This window comes from Ahaetulla prasina, chromosome 9 (assembly GCF_028640845.1).
Source record: "Ahaetulla prasina isolate Xishuangbanna chromosome 9, ASM2864084v1, whole genome shotgun sequence".
Taxonomy (NCBI): Eukaryota; Metazoa; Chordata; class Lepidosauria; order Squamata; family Colubridae; genus Ahaetulla; species Ahaetulla prasina.
In genome coordinates, this window is record NC_080547.1 from 14,307,348 (window position 1) to 14,326,437 (window position 19,090).

Sequence of the window (19,090 nt, forward strand, 5' to 3'; positions counted from 1 at the left end):
CTTTTGCTTACAAATGGTTTTTAACCAAGCACCTTGGATTTGTAGGGAAAGGTTTGACAAGGCAGTGCATCTCTCTTTTCTTCTGTGCCTTCCATAATTCCATGATATTGTCTAGGCCCATGAGGGCGAACCTGTGGCATGCGTCCCACAGGTGGCATGCAGAACCATAGCAGTGGGCCAGCTGATTTTCAGGCCTTCTGGGCCACCCAGAAGTAGGTAAACAGGCTTTTTCGTGCCTCTGCTGGGACCAGAAGTCGGCAAATGGGCCGTTTCTGGCCTCCGGGGCGGAGGTGGTTTTTGTCCTCCCCAGGCTCCTAGCATCTAGCTCAGTGGTTCTCAACCTTTATAGTGCTGCGACCCCTTTAATACAATTCCCCACGATGTGGCGACCCCAACCGTAAAATTATTTTCCTGTTGAATTTATCGCGCCTGAAGCTGTATCGGCTAGCGATCTGAACTGCTTGCGATTGCCTTGAGGACGGAGGCATTAAAGCGGGACTCCTCCCCTATTAAGTTTATCGCGCCTGAAGCCAGATTAGGCTAGCGATTGGGAGTGATTGCAGCTGGCTTGAGAGGGAGACATCAGAGCAAAGATTTCTCTCTCTTTTTTAACTCATCGCGCCTGAAGCCGAACTCGGCTAGCGATTTGAAGAGCCTGCAGCTGGCTTGTGGAGTCAACCATTGGAGCGCGATTCTTCCACTCGCAAGTATACTTCCCATATTTCCGATGGTCTTAGGCGACCCCTGGCAAATCGTCATTCGACCCCCAACGGGGTCGCGACCCACAGGTTGAGAACCGCTGATCTAGCTGATATTTCAAGTGACAGTTGGTAGTAATGCTGATTTGGATCTGTATCATAACAGGGGAGTAAAAGGGGAGTAAAGTTTGAGTCCCTCCCCAGCAGGGGTGGGTTCTAATTACCTTTACTACCAGTTCGCATCATGCCTGTGCGTGCAAAGAAGCTTCTGCGCAGATAACGTTTGATGAGATTCGGGCCAGTGAGCGGAGCCGCCCGACGGTTTTACTTGGTTTATTTACTTCTACAGAACTGGTGCGAACCGGGGGCAACCCACCATTGCTTCCCCCCAGGTTTTTCAACACTTTATGGTCCAAAATTGGGAATTCTAAACTTTGAAACTAACGGGGTCAAGAACGCATTGTTCCTAAATAGAGTTAAGCAGGATTGGGGTGGGGGTGGGTGGACAGGGGAAATCGACCCGTAAGGCTTATCTAACACTGTATCTGGAAGTATTTATAACTCATGGCATTATTTTTAGGATTTGGGTGTCCTATTTCTGAGTCTTATGGGAACCTCAGACTGTGCCACCTCTGACCTGAATCTGTTTTCCCAGTAAATTTATCCGTTCATTCTTTGAGGATAAAGATGTAGGCGTCGAGAAAATAATGTGGTTTTTTTTTCCTGAGAATTCTTCGCGAGGCACGTGAATTTTCTCAAGAAACCCTCACACCAGATCAAGAAGCCTCTTGCAGATGTTGTTCAGGGGCAAATGCAGAGGACAATAATGTTGAGTGTTATTTATGGCACTAGATCTTTGCAGCTAAAGATCGTACCTTATGTTCCATCTTTTCTCACGAGAAATGGCTGCCTTTGTAATTACCTACTATTAGAAATGTAACCAAGGGGATTGCAACCTTCTTATACAATTGCTTTCTCTCTCTCTCTCTTTTTTTTCTTTTCCCCCAGAGGCAGAGGTGGGTTTCAGCAGGTTCTGACCAGTTTCTGTAGAACCGGTAGCAGAAATTTGGAGTAGTTCAGAAAAGCGGTAGTAAAAAGTCTGACTGGCCCCGCCCCCATCTATTCTCTGCCTCCCGAGTCCCGGCTGATTGGAAGGAAATGGGGATTTTGCAGTAACCTTCCCCCGGAGTAAGGAGGGGAATGGAGATTTTACAGTATCATTTCCCTGCCACGTCCACCAAGCCATACCCACAGCCCACAACTTCCTTTCCAGGGTGGCTGGGTCAGTCTGGGAGTTGGAAGTCCACACATCTTCAAATGGCAAAGGCTGAGAAACACACTTAATCCTAAACTTGGGATATCAGAATATAGTTGCAGTTTTCATAGAATACGGCACGTCTAAGTGTTCTGTATGGAGGTGAAACTGGAACTGGAGACTAAAACATATGAACAATGGTTGCTGGAATTGGGTAGGTCTAGTTTAATGTAACTAAGAATTAGGGGTGACGTGATAGCAGTGTTCCGATATCTCAGGGGTTGCCATAAAGAAGACGGAGTCAAGCTCTTCTCCAAAGCACCTGAGGGCAGGACAAGAAGCAACGGGTGGAAACTAATCAAGGAGAGAAGCAACTTAGAACTAAGGAGAAATTTCCTGAGAGTTAGAACAATCAATAAGTGGAACAACTTGCCTGCAGAAGTTGGGAATGCTCCAACACTGGAAGTTGTAAGAAGATGTTGGATAACCATTTGCCTGAAGTGGTGTAGGGTTTCCTGCCGAAGCAGGGGGTTGGACTAGAAGACCTCCAAGGTCCCTTCCAACTCTGGTATTCCATTCTATACCTGGGGGTTAAACACAATTTCTAAAGAAGAATTATGTCAGTTAACACCCACTAATAATGAGAGATCTCTCCACACTTTAGAAGTAGAATAAAGCTGGAAGGGACCTTGGAGGTCTTTTAGTCCAGCCCCCTGCTCAAGCCAGAGAACCATCCTAGACCATCTCAGACAAGTGATTGGCCCGTCTCTTAAAAGGTTTTTAAGAAGTTTGGTTGACTCTTGCTGGGTGATGCAAGGGAGGGCAATTAAATGGCTCCGCCTGAAGGAGGTAGATCTTTGTTATGTAGAATGGACTGGCCCAGGCCTTAATGACCCATCAACAAAGGTGGAGGGGCTGAGTTTCTGCTTCCCTTTTAGGGGAAACGTTTTGCCCTTTTAATATTTCCTAAAATATCTCATTTTCCTAGGAGACGGTTGGTTTTTAACTTCCAACACTAGACAGTGAGTAAAGGACTTGCATGGTGATTTCTTCCTTCAACGCTTAAGAAAAAATCACCCCAGGTTGCAGATTTTATGTAAGGGTGGATTATTGAGAAGGGAAAAAAGAAATTGGGGGGGGAAAAAAGGAAATTTAGAAATGCTAACTGTTTACGTTTGCAAGAGAAAATAATTGCTACCAACCTGCCTTCCACTGAGGACCTGTATACTGCACGAATCAAGAAGAGGGCCGTGAAAATATTTACAGATCCCTCATATCCTGGACATAAACTGTTTCCTACTCCTACCCTCAAAACGACACTATAGAGCACTGCACACCAGAACAACTAGACACAAGGACAGTTTTTTCCCAAAGGCCATCACTCTGCTAAACAAATAATCCCCTCAACACTGTCAAACTATTTACTAAATCTGCACTACTATTAATCTTCTCATCGTTCCCATCACCAATCTCCTCCCACTTATGGCTGTATGACTGTAACTTTTTGTTGCTATCATTAAGGGTTAAATTGCAACCTATGACCATCATTTGTGTTGTAAATGTTGTACCTTTGATGAAGGTTTTTTTTTTCATGTACACTGAGAGCATATGCACCAAAATCCTTATGATTTATATTGATATATTGACCAACATTTGTGTTGTAAATGTTGTACCTTGATGAAGGTATCTTTTCTTTTACGTACACTGAGAGCCTATGCACCAAAGACAAATTCCTTGTGTGTCCAATCACACTTGGCCAATAAAAAATTCTATTCTATTCTATTCTAAAACAAAAACGGTTCAAAGAAGAAAGCATGCCTTCCTCTGCAGCCGCTGGGCATCTCCATCCCCCCCACCCACCCCTCTACAAACACACTTAAGCGTATTTTTGCTCTCTGGGTCTGTTTCTAAGAGTTGAGCTCCTCCATTTCTGGAGCCCGCCTTTTGTGACCATCCTCTCACGTGCTGCTTGAAAGTAGGACAGGAAGGGGAGCTGCAGTCAGCGGACATGGAGAAATGCTGACACTCCTGCGGGGGCCAGAAACCCTGGGATGATGGATAGAGCTGGGTGAAGTCATTTTGGCTCCGCCAATGGGAGGCTGGGAAAGGCAGGGCTTCTAATGCAGGGACCCTCCTTTTTTTTTTTTTTTAACCTGAAAGGATGACTTGATCTTTTTAGTGGCTGGGGCAAGGCTGGTTGGAAGGGAAGGACCAGTTAAGTAGGCGTGTTTTTTCTTTTTCGTTTTGGTGGAGGGGAGGGGTGAGGTGGGTTGGGTTTTCTTCCCTCACCTTCCGCAGTATGGATGATAAAGACCTCCTGCCTCCTCTTCTACTTCTTCCTTCCTTCCTTCCTTCCTTCTCCTTTCTGCTCCCATTTAAAGCATCTTTGAATTATGCTTGTCTTTCCCTTCTTGTGGCTTTTCTCACTACCTTCTGCCTTTCCTTCCTTCCTTCCTTCCTTCCTTCCTTCCTTCCTTCCTTCCTCCCTCCCTCCCTCCCTCTCTTTCTTTCTTCCTTCCTTCCTCCCTCCCTTTCTTTCTTTTCTTCCTTCCTTCCTTCCTTCTCCCTCCCTCTCCCTCTTTCTTTCTTTCTTCCTTCCTTCCTCCCTCCTTCCCTCTTTCTTTTTTTCTTCCTTCCTTTCTTCTTTCCTTCCTTCCTTCCTCCCTCCCTCCCTCTTTCTTTTTTTTCTTCCTTCCTTCCTTCTGCCTCCCTCCCTCCCTCTCTCTCTATCCCCCTCCCTTCTTTCTTTTTTCTTCCCTCCCCCATCTCCCTTCCTTCCTTCTCCCTCCCTCTCCCTCCCTCCCTCCCTTCCTCCCTTCCTCCCTCCCTTTCTTTTCTTTCTCTTTCTTTTCTCCCTTCCTTCTGCCTCCCTCCTTCCCTCTCTCTCCCCCTCCCTCCTTTTTTCCTTCCTTCTCCCTTCCTTCCTTCTTCCTCCCTCTCCCTCCCTCTTTCTTTCTTCCTTCCTTCCTTCCTTTCTTTCTTTCCTCTCTCCCCCTCCCTCAATTTCTTTTCTTCCTTCCTTCCTTCTCCCTTCCTTCCTTCCTTCTTCCTCCCTCTCCCTTTCTTTCTCTTTCTTTCTTTCTTTCTTTCTTTCTTTCTTTCTTTCTTTCTTTCTTTTTCTTCCTTCTGCCTCCCTCTCTCCTTCCTTCCTTCCTTCCTACAAGCCCCCTCCCTCTCCTCTTCTCCCTTCCTACTTCTCCTCTTGCTTCTTCAGCATTTCCATGGCTAAACCAGGCCTGGCAGTCCTCTCTCTTCCTTTCCCAAGAAAGCAAAGGACTCATCCATTCCCCAAAAGCTCTTTGAATGGAGAAGTTGGGACAACGAGGAGGAGGAGATGCTTCCTCTCCTGCATGTTCAAACTTTGCTTCTCCTGCCTCCCAAGGAAGCCCCAAGAAACACCTGTTTGTAGCTGGACCAGTGTCTCTCATGAGACTTCGCTTCTGATCACAGGAGCCTCTGCTTCTCCCCCCTTAAAAGTCCTTTTAAGACTTCCTTTCCATGCCTCCTCTGATGGCCCACCCCTTACTCTCTGCCCCGAATGGCCAGCCAGCTTGCTTTCTACCCCTCCTCTTCCTCCTCCGTCTCCTTATCCATCTGCATAGCTCTTGTGTCTTTTCCTTAACTTCCACCTCACCTCACGTTTTCTTTTCCCTTCTTTCCCCCTTTCTCCTCCCCACCCCAATCCGCTCCTGGTTGACTGATAGGCCAAGCAGAAAGTATGGAGACATCAGATGTGGTGACAGCAAAGGTAGGATGGAAATGCTGCCATCCTTGTGCGTAAGTGGCTTCTGTTCGCTCAGCAAGTTCTTCCTTTTCTTGCATTTCTGAATTCTCCCCTATGGTCTCATCTCCCTCCTCTCCTTGCCTCACCCACCCCCCGCCACCATCCCCCAAATCAGTGGTGGGTTTCAAATTTTTTTTACTACCGGTTCTGTGGGTGTGGCTTGGTGGGCGTGGCAGGAGAAGGATACTGTAAAATCTCCATTCCCTCCCCACTCCAGGAGAAGGATACTGTAAAATCTCCATTCCCTCCCCACTCCAGGAGAAGGATACTGTAAAATCTCCATTCCCTTCCCAATCCAGGGGAAGGATACTGTAAAATCTCCATTCCCTCCCCAATCCAGGGGAAGGATACTGTAAAATCTCCATTCCCTTCCCAATCCAGGAGAAGGATACTGTAAAATCTCCATTCCCTTCCCAATCCAGGCGAAGGATACTATAAAATCTCCATTCCCTCCCCAATCCAGGAGAAGGATACTGTAAAATCTCCATTCCTTCCCCAATCCAGGGGAAGGTTACTACAAAATCCCCATTCCTTCCCCAATCCAGGAGAAGGATATTATAAAATCTCCATTCCCTCCCCAATCTAAGAGAAGAATATTATAAAATCTCCATTCCCTCCCCAATCCAGGAGAAGGATACTGTAAAATCTCCATTCCCTTCCCAATCCAGGGGAAGGATACTATAAAATCTCCATTCCCTCCCCAATCCAGGGGAAGGATACTGTAAAATCTCCATTCCCTCCCCAATCCAAGAGAAGGATATTATAAAATCTCCATTCCCTTCCCCAATCCAGGGGAAGGTTACTACAAAATCCCCATTTCCTCCAGATTAGCTGGGACTCAGAGGCAGAGAATAGATGGGGGCGGAGCCAGTCAGAGATGGTATTTGCCGGTTCTCCGAACTACTCAAAATTTCCACTACCTATTCTCCAGAACTGGTTGGAACCTGCTGAAACCCACCTCTGCCCCAAATATATTCTTCGGGGAATATATTCTTCGGGGACCAAATATATTTTTCGGAGACTAGAAACTGGGCAGGGGGTTGGACTAGAAGACCTCCAAGGTCCCTTCCAACTCTGTTATTATTATTATAACTGTGCCATTCTAAACTCCAGAGTCTTCCAATAGAACTCTTCTCTCCTCTCCCTGCCTTTTTCCTCCATGTTCTCCCTTCTGCACCCCACTTCTAAGTATTTCCTTGGGGGGGGGACCAAAGAGGTCTTCTTCTGATGCTTTTAGTGGAATGGGGGCGCAACCGCCAGGATCAAATGTGACCATGATGAGCAAACTGATGGTCCGGGGACCACTGGTGGTCCGTGAGAAAACTTTGGTGGTTCGCAGAAAAATAATTTGCATTTTTTATATTGCACGAAATCAGAGGTCCTCAAACTAGGGCCCCTGGAACAGAGATGTGCAATGAACGGTTGTGTTGTTGCAGAGAGTCTCCCCCTTTGGGGTCTTTTTGTGTGGGTCGGAGGGGGGGCAGAAATTCCGACGAGGGGTCTGCTTCAACCTCCTGGTGCGGGGCTTTGGGCGAAGGCTGGAGGGAAGGGGCCACTGGTGGTGAAGAGCTGGAGGGCCTCGTTCCAGTGGGACTGCATCATGGCCTGGAACTGGCTGACCATCTCAGCCTCCTGAGTGTTCAAGCACCAGTACTTGGCCTTGCATTCCCGCAGGTCTTCCCTCTGTGTGGAAGCCTATGCTCCTAGTCCTCAGTGAGGTGCTTCTGCCTCCTTCTCAGTCAGATCCAATTTGAACTGAGCCAGGTCTTCCCTCTGCTTGGAAAGCCTATGCTCCTAGTCCTCAGTGAAATGCTTCTGTTGAGCCAATTTGAACTGAGCTGTTTTGTGAACTCTTTCTCATGGTGGTTGCTTAGCTCCAACAACTGCTTCCTGTTGGGGCCCTGAAGAGCCCGGGTGGAGAGGCGAGGAGTAGCTGGGAGGGGAGGGGCGAGTAGAGGCCGGCGAGACACCTCTTGACGTGAGTGACACTGAGTTGGCCACGCCCACCTACTCACATGATCACCTAGTCACGCCCACCCAGGCAGTCATTAGGCAGATCATTGTCGTGTTCCACCCCCCACTCCGACGAACGAGTCAAGGAAGTCCGTGGCAAACTTGGCAACGAAGCCTCTGCAGCTTGCCAAGTCCCTTCGAGGTTTATCAGAGCAGGCAGGAGTCCAAGTTCTGACTTCAGCGGTAGGGTCCGGTATCAGCAAACTCGATAAGACTTTGCTTGACTCAAGGTTGGAATGCCAAAAGCAGGTCCTTTATATAGGCTGTGGGGTGTGGCTCCATGACTCAGCATCTATGCAGGCCTGCCCCACCCTTCCTTCTGCTGGCGTCGCCTCTCAGATCTCCGGAAGCGAGGGTCCTCCCACCCTGAATTGTCTTCAGCTGGATCTGCTGTCAGTAATTCCAGCACCTGGCTGGCTTCCTGCTCACACGCTGTATGAGTGAAGTTTATCGGGCTTGTCTGTTCACTCCTGGAATCCTCTCCGGGCATAGGACCACGGCCGGGGGGCTGGAGGTATGACAGGCCGTTCATCTTCATTATCAGACTCGGAGTCTGATAACAGGCCCGGCTGGAGACGGGAGGGGCCCGGCTGAGGAGAGGAGGGAGGACGAGTCACAACAATCATATTAGTGGTCCGCGGGATTTAAAATTATGAATTTAGTGGTCCCTGAAGTCCGAAAGGTGGGTGACCCCTGCACTAGATCTCCTTCGGAAAGGGATTAATACATACAAGGAACAGGGTGAATATTGACGACGTACGACCACAGTTCAACCCAGAATTTATGTTGCTAAGTGAGAAATGTGTTCAGTGAGTTTTGTCCCATTTTGCGACTTTTTGTGCCGCCTTTGTTCAGTGAATCACTGCAGTTGTTAAATGAGGAACACAGCCGAGGAGGGAATCCCCACCCCCCCACCCCCCGGGGACACTGCAACCATCATAACTATGAACCAGCTCTCAAGTACCCTAATGTAAATCATGTGACCACGGGGATGCTGCAGTGGTCGTAAGTGTGGGAAATGGTCATAATTCACCTTTTCCAGGGCCGTTGTAACTGCGGACGTCCACTAAATGAACTCTTGTAAGTCGAGGACTAGATGTATGGGAAAATTGGAGGGCTCCATCCGGTTATTAAATTGAGACAAGGAATATTTGAAAGAGGGGAGTGGAGGGAGAGAGAGAGGGAGGGAGGGAGGGTGAGGGAGAGAGACACACAGAGAGAGAAAGAGAGAGAGGAAGAGAAAGGGAGACAGAGAGAGAAAGAGAGAGAGGGAGGGAGAGAAAGGGAGAGAGAAAAAGGGTGGGAGAGTGAGAGAAAGGGAGAGAGACAGAGGGAGAGAGAGAGAGACAGGGAGGGGGAGAAAGGGGGAGAAAGGGGGAGAGAGAGAGAGAGAGAAAGGGAGAGAAAGGGAGAGAGAAAGACAGAGAGGAAGAGAAAGGGAGACAGAGAGAGAAAGAGAGAGAGGAAGGAGAAAGGGAGAGAAAAGGTGGGAGAGTGAGAGAAAGGGAGAGAGACAGAGGAGAGAGAGACAGGAGGGGAGAAAGGGAGAAAGGGAGAGAGAGAGAGAGAGAGGAGGGAGGGTGAGAAAGGAGACAGAGAGAGAGAGAGAGAGGAAGGGAGAAAGGGAGGAAGGGAGTGTGAGAAAGAGAAACCGAGAGGGAGGAAGGGAGAGGAAGGGAGAGAAAGGGACAGAGAGAAAGGGAGACAGACAGAGGGAGAGAAAGAGAAAGGGAGACAGACAGAGAAAGAGAGAGAGGGGGGAAGGGAAAGAAAGGGAGGGAGGGTGAGAAAGGGAGACACAGAAAGAGAAAGGGAGAGAAAGGCAGAAGGAGAGAGAGAGAGAGAAAGAAGGAGGGAGGGAGAGGGAGAGGAAGGGAGAGAAAGGGAGAGAGAAAGAGAGAGAGGGACAGAAAGAGAAGGGGGAAGGGACACACATGCACAGAGAAAGAGAGAGAGAGAGAGGAAGGGACACACACACACACACACACACATACACAGAGAGAGAATTTGATGTATGCTGAACAGTCTTTGTAGATACGGGATCAAAGTCCACCCACTTCGCCTTGTTCTCAGTTGCATCACCCAAGAAACCCCTGGCCTCGCCTCTTCTCTTCAGCCCAGGTGAGCTTCAAGCAGGTGGCCTGCCTGTGCCGAGTCTTCAGAAGAAGCTCTTTGAAGTCCCACCAGAAGCAACCTTGCGTACCAGCGAGTAGGTGACGACGGGGGAGCCTTCAAAGCAACCCGAGAGAGAGAACACGCGCAACGGCTTAACCTCATCCCGGCTATCAAATAAACCCCCTGAACTTAATTTTCGCAACATAACCAAATCCCAGACCCTGTTTTAGATGATCCCTGGGGTTGGGTTCAGACGACGTTTTCAAAGCCAGGAATTTTAAAGGATGCTTTGTTGGCTAAACCGAACTAACCTACTTTGCTTATCTCAACCCATAACGGGCAGGTTCACATTATAACAGGGGTCTCCAACCTTGGCAACTTTAAGACTCGTGGACTTCAACTCCCGGAGTTCCTCAGCTAGCAAAGTCCACGAGTCTTAAAGTTGCCAAGGTTGGAGACCCCTGCATTATACCACACTAACCGATAGTAAACCAACTGCATTAGAACTGTGTGTGAATTCTCCTGGGGGGTGGGGCGGGAGGAAGCAAGTGAAGTTTTTCCCCATTTAAAAATAATTTAAAAAAAGCACTCGGCTGAAGCGAGAAATCAGATGGAACTTGCCCTTCTTCTTGAGAGGGGCAAATCCTACGATCCTAATTGACTTGGTTTGGCTGGGCACCCTAAGAGGGAAAAGGATTCTCCCAAGTTTAATTACTTCATATACTGTAACATGGCTGTATTAGCGAGACCAGCTTTTCTAAGGTCCGGTCTTAGAAGCCTTTCCCATCCAGTTTGATTTATGGATCTGAAAGTATTTGTGGGTTTTGAAGCATTGGTGCTATGAGATTGCCTACCCTTTCCTCTAGAATAGAATTTTTAGAATAGAATAGAATTTTATTGGCCAAGTGTGATTGGACACACAAGGAATTTGTCTTGGTGCATATGCTCTCAGTGTACATAAAAGAAAAGATACCTTCATCAAGGTACAACATTTACAACACAATTGATGATCAATATATCAATGTAAATCATAAGGATTGCCAGCAACAAGTTATAGTCATACAGTCATAAGTGGAAAGAGATTGGTGATGGGAACTATGAAACGATTAATAGTAGTGCAGATTCAGTAAATAGTCTGACAGTGTTGAGGGAATTATTTGTTTAGCAGAGTGATGGCCTTCGGGAAAAAACTGTTCTTGTGTCTAGTTGTTCTGGTGTGCAGTGCTCTATAGTGTCGTTTTGAGGGTAGGAGTTGAAACAGTTTATGTCCAGGATGCGAGTGATCTGCAAATATTTTCATGGCCCTCTTCTTGATTCGTGCAGTATACAGGTCCTCTACCTACAGGTCTACCTACCTACCTACCTACCTACCTACCTACCTACCTACCTACCTATTTATCTATCTATCTATCTATCTACCTACCTACCTACCTTCCTACCCACCCACCCATCCATCTTTCTCTTTGAACAAACTAGATGATTGACAAATAGATAGATAGATAGATAGATAGATAGATAGATAGATAGATAGATAGATAGATTGTCTGTCAGACAGACAGACAGACAGAGTTAGACAGAAACCTAAATCAACAGACAAATAATGATGGATGGATGGATGGATGGATGGATGGATGGATGGATGGATGGATGGATAGAAAGAAAAAGAAAGATAGAAAGACGAATAGATAGATAGAAAGGATAGATAGAAACAAAGAGATAGAAAGAAAGAAAGAAAGAAAGAAAGATAGAAACAGAAAGAAAGATAGACAGAAAGAAAGATAGAAAGAAAGATAGAAAAAGATAGAAAGATTAATAGATAGAAAGGAGATAGAAAGAAAAAGAAATATAAAAAGATAGAAAGAGAAAGATAGAAAGATAGAAAGCAAGATGGATGGATGGATAGAGATAGATAGATAGATAGATAGATATTCTATATATTGTTTGTGCCTTTGAGTCGGTATTTGATTCCTGGCAACTGCCTGCACGTCTCTCTAAAGTTTTCTTGGCAAGATTTTGCCCTCGCCTCCTCCTTCCTAGGGCTATGCCCAGGATGGGGTGGGGTGGGGGGTGCGATGGGACCTACCCAAGGTCACCCAGGCGGCTTTGTACATAAAGCAGGACTAGAACTCCCAGATTCCCCGTTTCTAACTGAGTGCCTTAATTAGTAGAGCAAACCAATTCTCTCCCTCTTGATCAGTAGTTCTCAACCTTTATAGTGCTGTGACCCCTTTAATACAATTCCCCATGATGTGGCGACCCCAACCGTAAAATTATTTTCGTTTTGAATTTATCGCGCCTGAAGCCGTATTGGCTAGCGATCTGAACTGCTTGCGATTGCCTTGAGGACGGAGGCATTAAAGCGGAGACTCCTCCCCTATTAAGTTTATCGCGCCTGAAGCCAGATTAGGCTAGCGACTGGGAGTGATTGCAGCTGGCTTGAGAGGGAGACCTCAGAGCAAAGATTTCTCTTTTTTTAATTCATCGCGCCTGAAGCCGAATTCGGCTAGCGATTTGAAGAGCCTGCAGCTGGCTTGTGGAGTTAACCATTGGAGTGCGATTCTTCGACTCGCAAGTATACTTCCCATATTTCCGATGGTCTTAGGCGACCCCTGGCAAATCGTCATTCGACCCCCAATGGGGTCCCGACCCACAGGTTGAGAACTGCTGCTCTTGATGGTTTCCGGCTTGTGACAGATATGTGGGTGTGGCTGCAGATATGTTTACGTTAGGGATTACTATTTCCGAATTCCTCTCAGTTCCCATCCCCAGTTGATGAACTTTCATTTTCAGTTGAATATGTGGAGCTGTTTTTTTTTAAGTGCTTGGCTGCTGCTGCTTCTTCTTCTTCTTCTTCTTCTTCTTCTTCTTCTTCTTCTTCTTCTTCTTCTTCTTCTTCTTCTTCTTCTTCTTCTTCTTCTTCTTCTTCTTCTTCTTCTTCTTCCTCCTCCTCCACCACCACCTCCTCCTCCTCCTTCTCTACCACACTTTGTCCTTCTCCTTCTCCATCCTCTTCCACTTTCTTCTTTCTTCTTCTTCTTCTCCTTCTCCTCCTCCTCCTCCTCCTCCTCTACCACAGTCCTTCTCCTCCTCCTCCTCCTTTTCTACCACATTTTGTCCTTCTCCTCCTCCTCCTCCTTTCCTCCTCCTCCTCCTCCTCTTCTTCTCCTCCTTCTCTACCACACTTTCTCCTCCTCCTCCTCTACCACACTTTGTCCTTCTCCTTCTCCTCCTCTCTCCTCCTCCACTTTCTTCTTCTTCTTCTTCTTCTTCTTCTTCTTCTTCTTCTTCTTCTTCTTCTTCTTCTTCTTCTTCTTCTTCTTCTTCTTCTTCTTCTCCTCCTCCTCCTCCTCCTCCTCCTCCTCCTCCTCCTCCTCCTCCTCCTCCTCCTCCATGGTTAAATGGATAACCATTTGTCTGAAGTGGTGTAGGGTTTCCTGCCTGGACAGGGGGTTGGATAAGAAGACCTTCAAGGTCCCTTCCAACTCTGTTATTATGTTATTAAATCCTACCCAGATAGATGGGAAGTTGTTATTTAGCATCTGTTGAAGCCGCTTAATTGTTCAAAATGTTTGAAGGTAGCCTAGAAAGGATTTTCAGAATTTTATTTTATTTTATTTTATTTTAGCAGAAAAAGGAAGACAGAATTGAATAACTTGCTGAAAGATTTTGGCTAAACTGCAGGGCATTTATTAAGAACACCTGGGGGACACAAAGGTACATAAAGTTTTGATGCTGACGGTTGGCATGTGCTTCCTCGCATTTTAAATTAAGAGACACTTTAAAAAAAAGAAGAAGTAAGAAATCCTATGGGGCAGAGAGCAATTACCAAGAGAAGCACATTTGATGACTGGGAACATCATACTTTCTCAGGGCATGCTAGAAACAGACTCTCACGTGGATACACTATTACAAAAGAGAATACACAACTTTCAGTTCCTTTCCTCCCTTCCTTCCATAAAGTTTGGAAACATTTTTGCTAGCATGCTTCCTCCTTCTGTCCTCCCTCCCTCCCTTCTTTCCCTTCCCTTACTCTTCCATCCTCCCTTCCTTCCCTCCCCCTTTCCTTCCTTCCTTCCTCCCTCCTTCCTCCCTCCCTCTTTCCTTTCTTCCCTCTTTTCTTCCTTTCCTTTCCTCTCTCTTTTCTACCTTTCCTTTCCTTTCCTCCCTCTTTTCTACCTTTCCTTTCCTTCCCTCTCTCTTTTCTTCCTTTCCTTTCATTCCTGTTTTCTTCCTTTCCTTTCCACCCTCTTTTCTTCCTTTCCTTTCCTTTCCTTTCCTTTCCTTTCCACCCTCTTTTCTTCCTTTCCTTTCCTTTCCTTTCCTTTCCTTTCCTTTCCTTTCCTTTCCTTTCCTTTCCTTTCTTTCCCTTCCCTTCCCTTCCCTTCCCTTCCCTTCCCTCTCCTCTCTCTCTTTCCCTCCCTCCCTTCCTTCTGACCTCCAATGCCTTCAAATACTCATTTCCTGAGTCTTTCTCCACGTCTCCTCTTCTATTTAGTCTCTGCTACAGTATTGTACACACCCCCTGTTTGCATTGCCTACCCTTCCCCACCAGAAATTGCACGCCAGAGCGATGCAGGGGGAGCGTGGGACTTCACCCATCAAAGATGCACAATTTGAAACTTGGAAGAAATCGTGGATTGCGACAGGTCCAGAAATATTCCTTACCCTTTAAGTTTCTGTTCCTTTTCCAGTGCAAAGCTGAACTGGCAAATTACAGCCAATGCATAACTATTATTCCAAACAAGCAAGCCACCCCCCCCAAAAAAAATAATAGTAATAAAAAGTGGCTTGAAGGGGATGGATAATTACTCAAGGCTAACTTTTGCTAAATGGCAAACTGAACTGGGTAAGTTTTTTGAATTCCTCAGACAGTTCTGACAAGTGATGCAGAAGAAGAAAAGTAAGGTTCTACATTTAGGCAAAAAAACCCCAAAATGCACAAGTACCGTATATGTGGTACCTTGCTCAATAGTAGTATCCGTGAGAGGGATTTTGGAGTCCTAGTGGACAACCATTTAGATAGGAGCCAGCAGTGTGCAGTAAAAAAGTGTGCACTAAAAAAGCCAACACAGTTCTGGGCTGCATAAACAGAGGGATAGAATCAAGATCACGTGAAGTGTTAATACCACTTTATAAGGCCTTGGTAAGGCCACGCTTGGAATACTGCATTCAGTTTTGGTCACCACAATGTAAAAAGGTTGCTGAGACTCTAGAAAGAGTGCAGAGAAGAGCAACAAAGATGATTAGGGGACTGGAGGCTAAAACATATGAAGAACGGTTACAGGAACTGGGTATGTCTAATTTAATGAAAAGAAGGACTAGGGAAGACATGATAGCAGTGTTCCAGTATCTCAGAGATTGCCACAAAGAAGAGGGAGTCAAACTATTCTCCAAAGCACCTGAGGGTAGAACAAGAACCAATGGGTGGAAATTAATCAAGGAGAGAAGCAACTTAGAACTAAGGAGAAATTTCCTGACAGTTAGAACAATTAATAAGTGGAACGACTTGCCTGCAGAAGTTGTGAATGCTCCAACACTGGAAATTTTTAAGAAAATGTTGGATAACCATCTGTCTGAGATGGTGTAGGGTGTCCTGCCTGGGCAGGGGGTTGGACTAGAAGGCCTCCAAGGTCCCTTCCAACTCTGTTGTTGTTGTTGTTATTACCTTGATCCTGTTCAAGGTTTTCCAAGCCTCCAATTTTATTAAAGGACTTGGGCTGCAGCTCTGTTCATCAGGTGCCCAGGGTAGCATGGGGGCGGGGAGAGGTGGTGGTGGTGGGGGGGCTTCTTTTGGGAAGAAGGGATGTATGTGAAAAGGAGGGATGGCTTTGGCCTGTAGAATAAGTAACAGTAACAGAGTTAGAAGGGACCTTGGAGGTCATCTAGTCCAACCCCCTGCTCATGCAGGAGATCTGTACTAGGGCATGGGTCTCCAACCTTGGCAGCTTTAAGACTTGTGGACTACAGCTCCCAGAGTTCCTCAGCCAGCTTTGCTTAAAGTTGCCAAGGTTGGAGACCTCTGCACTAGGGAGTCCAACCGCTGACTTTTCTGATCGACAAGCTCAGCGTCCTAGCCACTGAGCCACCTAATTGGAGAGGGGTTTTTATTTATGTAGCAAATAGACATTCGTTGGAGTCCAAAACCCCATTGCAAGTTAAAAAAAAAAAAGCTTTAAAAAAAAAAACTACGGAGAAATTTCCTGACAGTTTTTGGCACAATTCATCAGGAGAGCGCTTTGCCTCTATAAGTCGTGGGTGCTCCCAACACGGGAGGTTTTTTAAGAAGAGATCGGACTAGAAGACCTCCAAGGTCCCTTCCAACTCTGTTAGTTTACCTACCTCCCCTTAAAAATAAAAAAAATAAAAAAACCCCAACTTTCTGGACTTCTTCCCACTGAGCCATTTCTTCAAGGAGAATCTTTAAAATGCCTTTCAAGCGCCTTCTCCAAGGATTAAAAAACCCCATCTTCGCCACGTTCCCCTCCCACCCCATTTCTCTGAATTATTAATTCCGGGAGAGGCCAGTGAGAATGCTACACCGGCGGAGCAGCGCACGCGAAAACCTAGGAGGTGGGGGCGGGGGGGCCGGCTAAGGCTGGGGGAGTGGGAGGGGGCGAGGAGAGGGGAGGTGTGGCAACGGGCAAGCCAAGGTTCGGGAGGACCCCTAAAGTCAGTCTTCCTTCCTTCCTTCCTTCCTTCCTTCCTTCCTTCCTTCCTTCCTTCTTTCTTTCTTTCTTTCTTTCTTTCTTTCTTTCTTTCTTTCTTTCTTTCTTTCTTTCTTTCTTTCTTTCTTTCTTTCTTTCTTTCAGCAAGCCCCCTTCTCCTCCTATATATCCAAGATGGAGAAAGGGGCAAGGTGTGGAAGCCCCAGCTCCAAGAATGGAAGCCAGGATCCGGAGCAAAATGCTTTTTTTTTTTCCTCTCTCCCCCACCTCCAGGTTTTTCCCCACGCAGGGGTCTTCAGCGGCCAGGCGTCCCTCGCCTTCGATCTTCCGACCCTTTCCCTCATTTTCACAGGGGTCCAGCCTCTTCCGCCGCTCCCCCGCCAATTTCCCCAAGGAAAGGATCGCAGCCGGGCCGAGGATGGGGGGGGGGGAAGCGCCGCCTGAGTCCCGATCCAAAGCCGGCAAGCCTGAGGCCGAGCGCGCTCGGGCGGGTGAGCCAGGACGCAGCCTAAACCCGGGCGCGTCCGGCGCGCATCTCCGGCCTCCAACCATTACCGGCCAGACTGCGCCCCCCCACTCTTTTTCTGTCCCCACCCTCTCATTCTGTCTTTTTCTATCCGTTTCTCTCTCTCCCCCTCTCTCTTTTTCTATCCCCCTCTCTCCTTTTCTATCCCTCTCTCTCCCTCATTCTCTCTTTTTCTATCCGTTTCTTTCTGTCCCCCTCTCCTCCCTTTCTCCCCTCTTTCCCTCTTTCTCTGTCCCCCTCTCATTCTCTCTTTTTATCCATCTCTTTCTCCCCTCTCCCTCTCTTTTCTAGCCCCTCTGTCTCTTTCTCTATCCGTCTCTCTCCCTCATCCTCTCTTTTTCCATCCGTCTCTCTCTTTTTCTATCCCTCTCTTTCTCTCTCTCTTTCTGTCCCCCCTCTCATTCTCTCTTTTTCCATCCCTCTTTCTCTCTCCCTCTCTCTTTTTCTATCCCCCCTCTCTCTTTTCCGTCTCTCTCTCCTTTCTTCCCTCCCTTCCCGCTTTTGGATTCCGGGGTTGCCGCGCGCGAGGGCGCGCGCCCGCCAGCCGGCCCCGGACGGCCGCCGGGCTGGCAAGGAGCAGCTCGGGCGGAGGCAGGGCCAGCGAGGCGGCGGCGGTAGCGGCAGCGGCAGCGTCCCTCCCTTCGGCGGGGGCCAGTGCGGCTCGGTCACTCTTCCTCCCCGGCTGGCGCCGGCTGTTTGCCTCTCCGGCTGGCTGCCTTTTTGCCTTGGTCGGGCGCCTTTAAAGGGCGGGCAGGGGGCTGGGCAGCCGGCCGGCCGGGTGAGTGGGCAAGGCCAGCCGCGCTGCGCCGGGGCGCCCCGAGGAAGAAGAAGAAGAGGAGGAGGAGGAGGAGGAGGAGGAGGAAGGAAGAGGAGGTTGAGTAGCCTGGCTAAGCGGCGTCCCGCGGGAGCTCGGCGCGGCCCCGCCATGGCATGATCTCCGCCGCCTCCTCCTCGCTAGCCTGCCCGGGCTGCCCGCGCTCTGCCAAGCCCGTGCCCGGCCGCCGTCCACGCCTGCGCCCCAGCGGCCTCTCCTGGCCCGGCTCCACCGGCTCTTCCAGCCGCGGCGGGGTTGCGCGCATCTGCGGCGGTGGGGGTAAGAGCAGCGGCGGCAACGGCAACGGCAACGGCAACCTCCGTTTGCCCGGCCTGGTCCAGTATGTCTTGGGAGCCGCTCCGCCGGAGGCATCCGGGGCTGGCCAAGGAGCCGGGCAGCGCCTGCTCGTGACGGTCCTGATGAAAGGCTTCAAGCTCGCCTGGTAAAAGCCAGAAGGGGAAGGGAGGGGGAGGGATAGGGAGGGGAGGGGGTGCCTCCCCCCACCGCATTAGCGACGACCCTGCAGGGTTGGGGAGGTGGGTGGGAAGAGGGAGGATGGAGGAGAGCACCGCAGTATGGGGATGCTCCCGGGCGGAGGGAGGGAGGAAGGAAGGCGGGTGTCGTTTGGCGAGGGGGCCCCGCAACGCTGGGCATGGATGCTCCTCCGGCTGGACCAAGTCTGCGTAAGGGATGCTGGCGCAGTGGCGCGCCTCACCTCCCTCCCTCCCTCCTTCTCCTCTTGTCTTGCTGCTTGCCACACCTCTCTTGTGTGTGTATCCCCCGCCCCACTTCCCCAACCATCTCCCTCCCAACCCTCCCCATCCCTGGGCCCTTTTTTTTTGGGGGGAGGTGGGTGGGAGGTGGGTTGCTAGCTAGGTTGACCATTGAAAGCCAGACTCCGCCGCCTGCCGACCTTCCCCGCCGGTGGGGAAAAAAGTTGGCGATTCCCCTGCCTTCTTTATACGCCTCCTCGGAAGCCTTAGCACAGATAGATGCCCTTCCTTGGACCCATTCCCAAGGCTGCGCCGGAGGAGGGTAGGAGGAGGCTTCTTCCGACTCATGTGCCGCGCGCTTGACGAGTTGCGTTTTGGAGGGGTGGAAATCGGGGCTGGCTGGCGGGAAAGGCCGGGTTGCGCCGGGAGTGGGGAGAGGGGGGGGCGGCGGCTTTACCAGGCCGGAGTGGAGCAACTGACCAACTCCCTTGATGGTGATCTCTCTGG

The 19,090-nt window shown here is 48.8% G+C and overlaps 1 protein-coding gene across 6 annotated transcripts in view; it reads left to right on the plus strand.

The window, feature by feature from the left end:
• The window catches only part of GRAMD1B (GRAM domain containing 1B), a 186,087-nt gene that overhangs the window by 63,592 nt on the left and 103,405 nt on the right, over window positions 1–19,090 (plus strand). For 2 of the 6 annotated variants that reach the window (XR_009156497.1, XM_058194599.1), the window contains exon 3: window positions 5,658–5,701. The exons of 3 other annotated variants lie outside the window; for them this stretch is intronic. Coding sequence is in view for 2 of the 3 variants with exons in the window: in XM_058194599.1 (XP_058050582.1) it covers window positions 5,658–5,701 (44 nt within the window). In the remaining variant the exon portion in view is untranslated. Of the gene's footprint in view, window positions 1–5,657; window positions 5,702–17,934; window positions 18,313–19,090 lie in introns of those variants that run through there. One more of the 6 variants, XM_058194595.1, reaches the window with a different exon arrangement.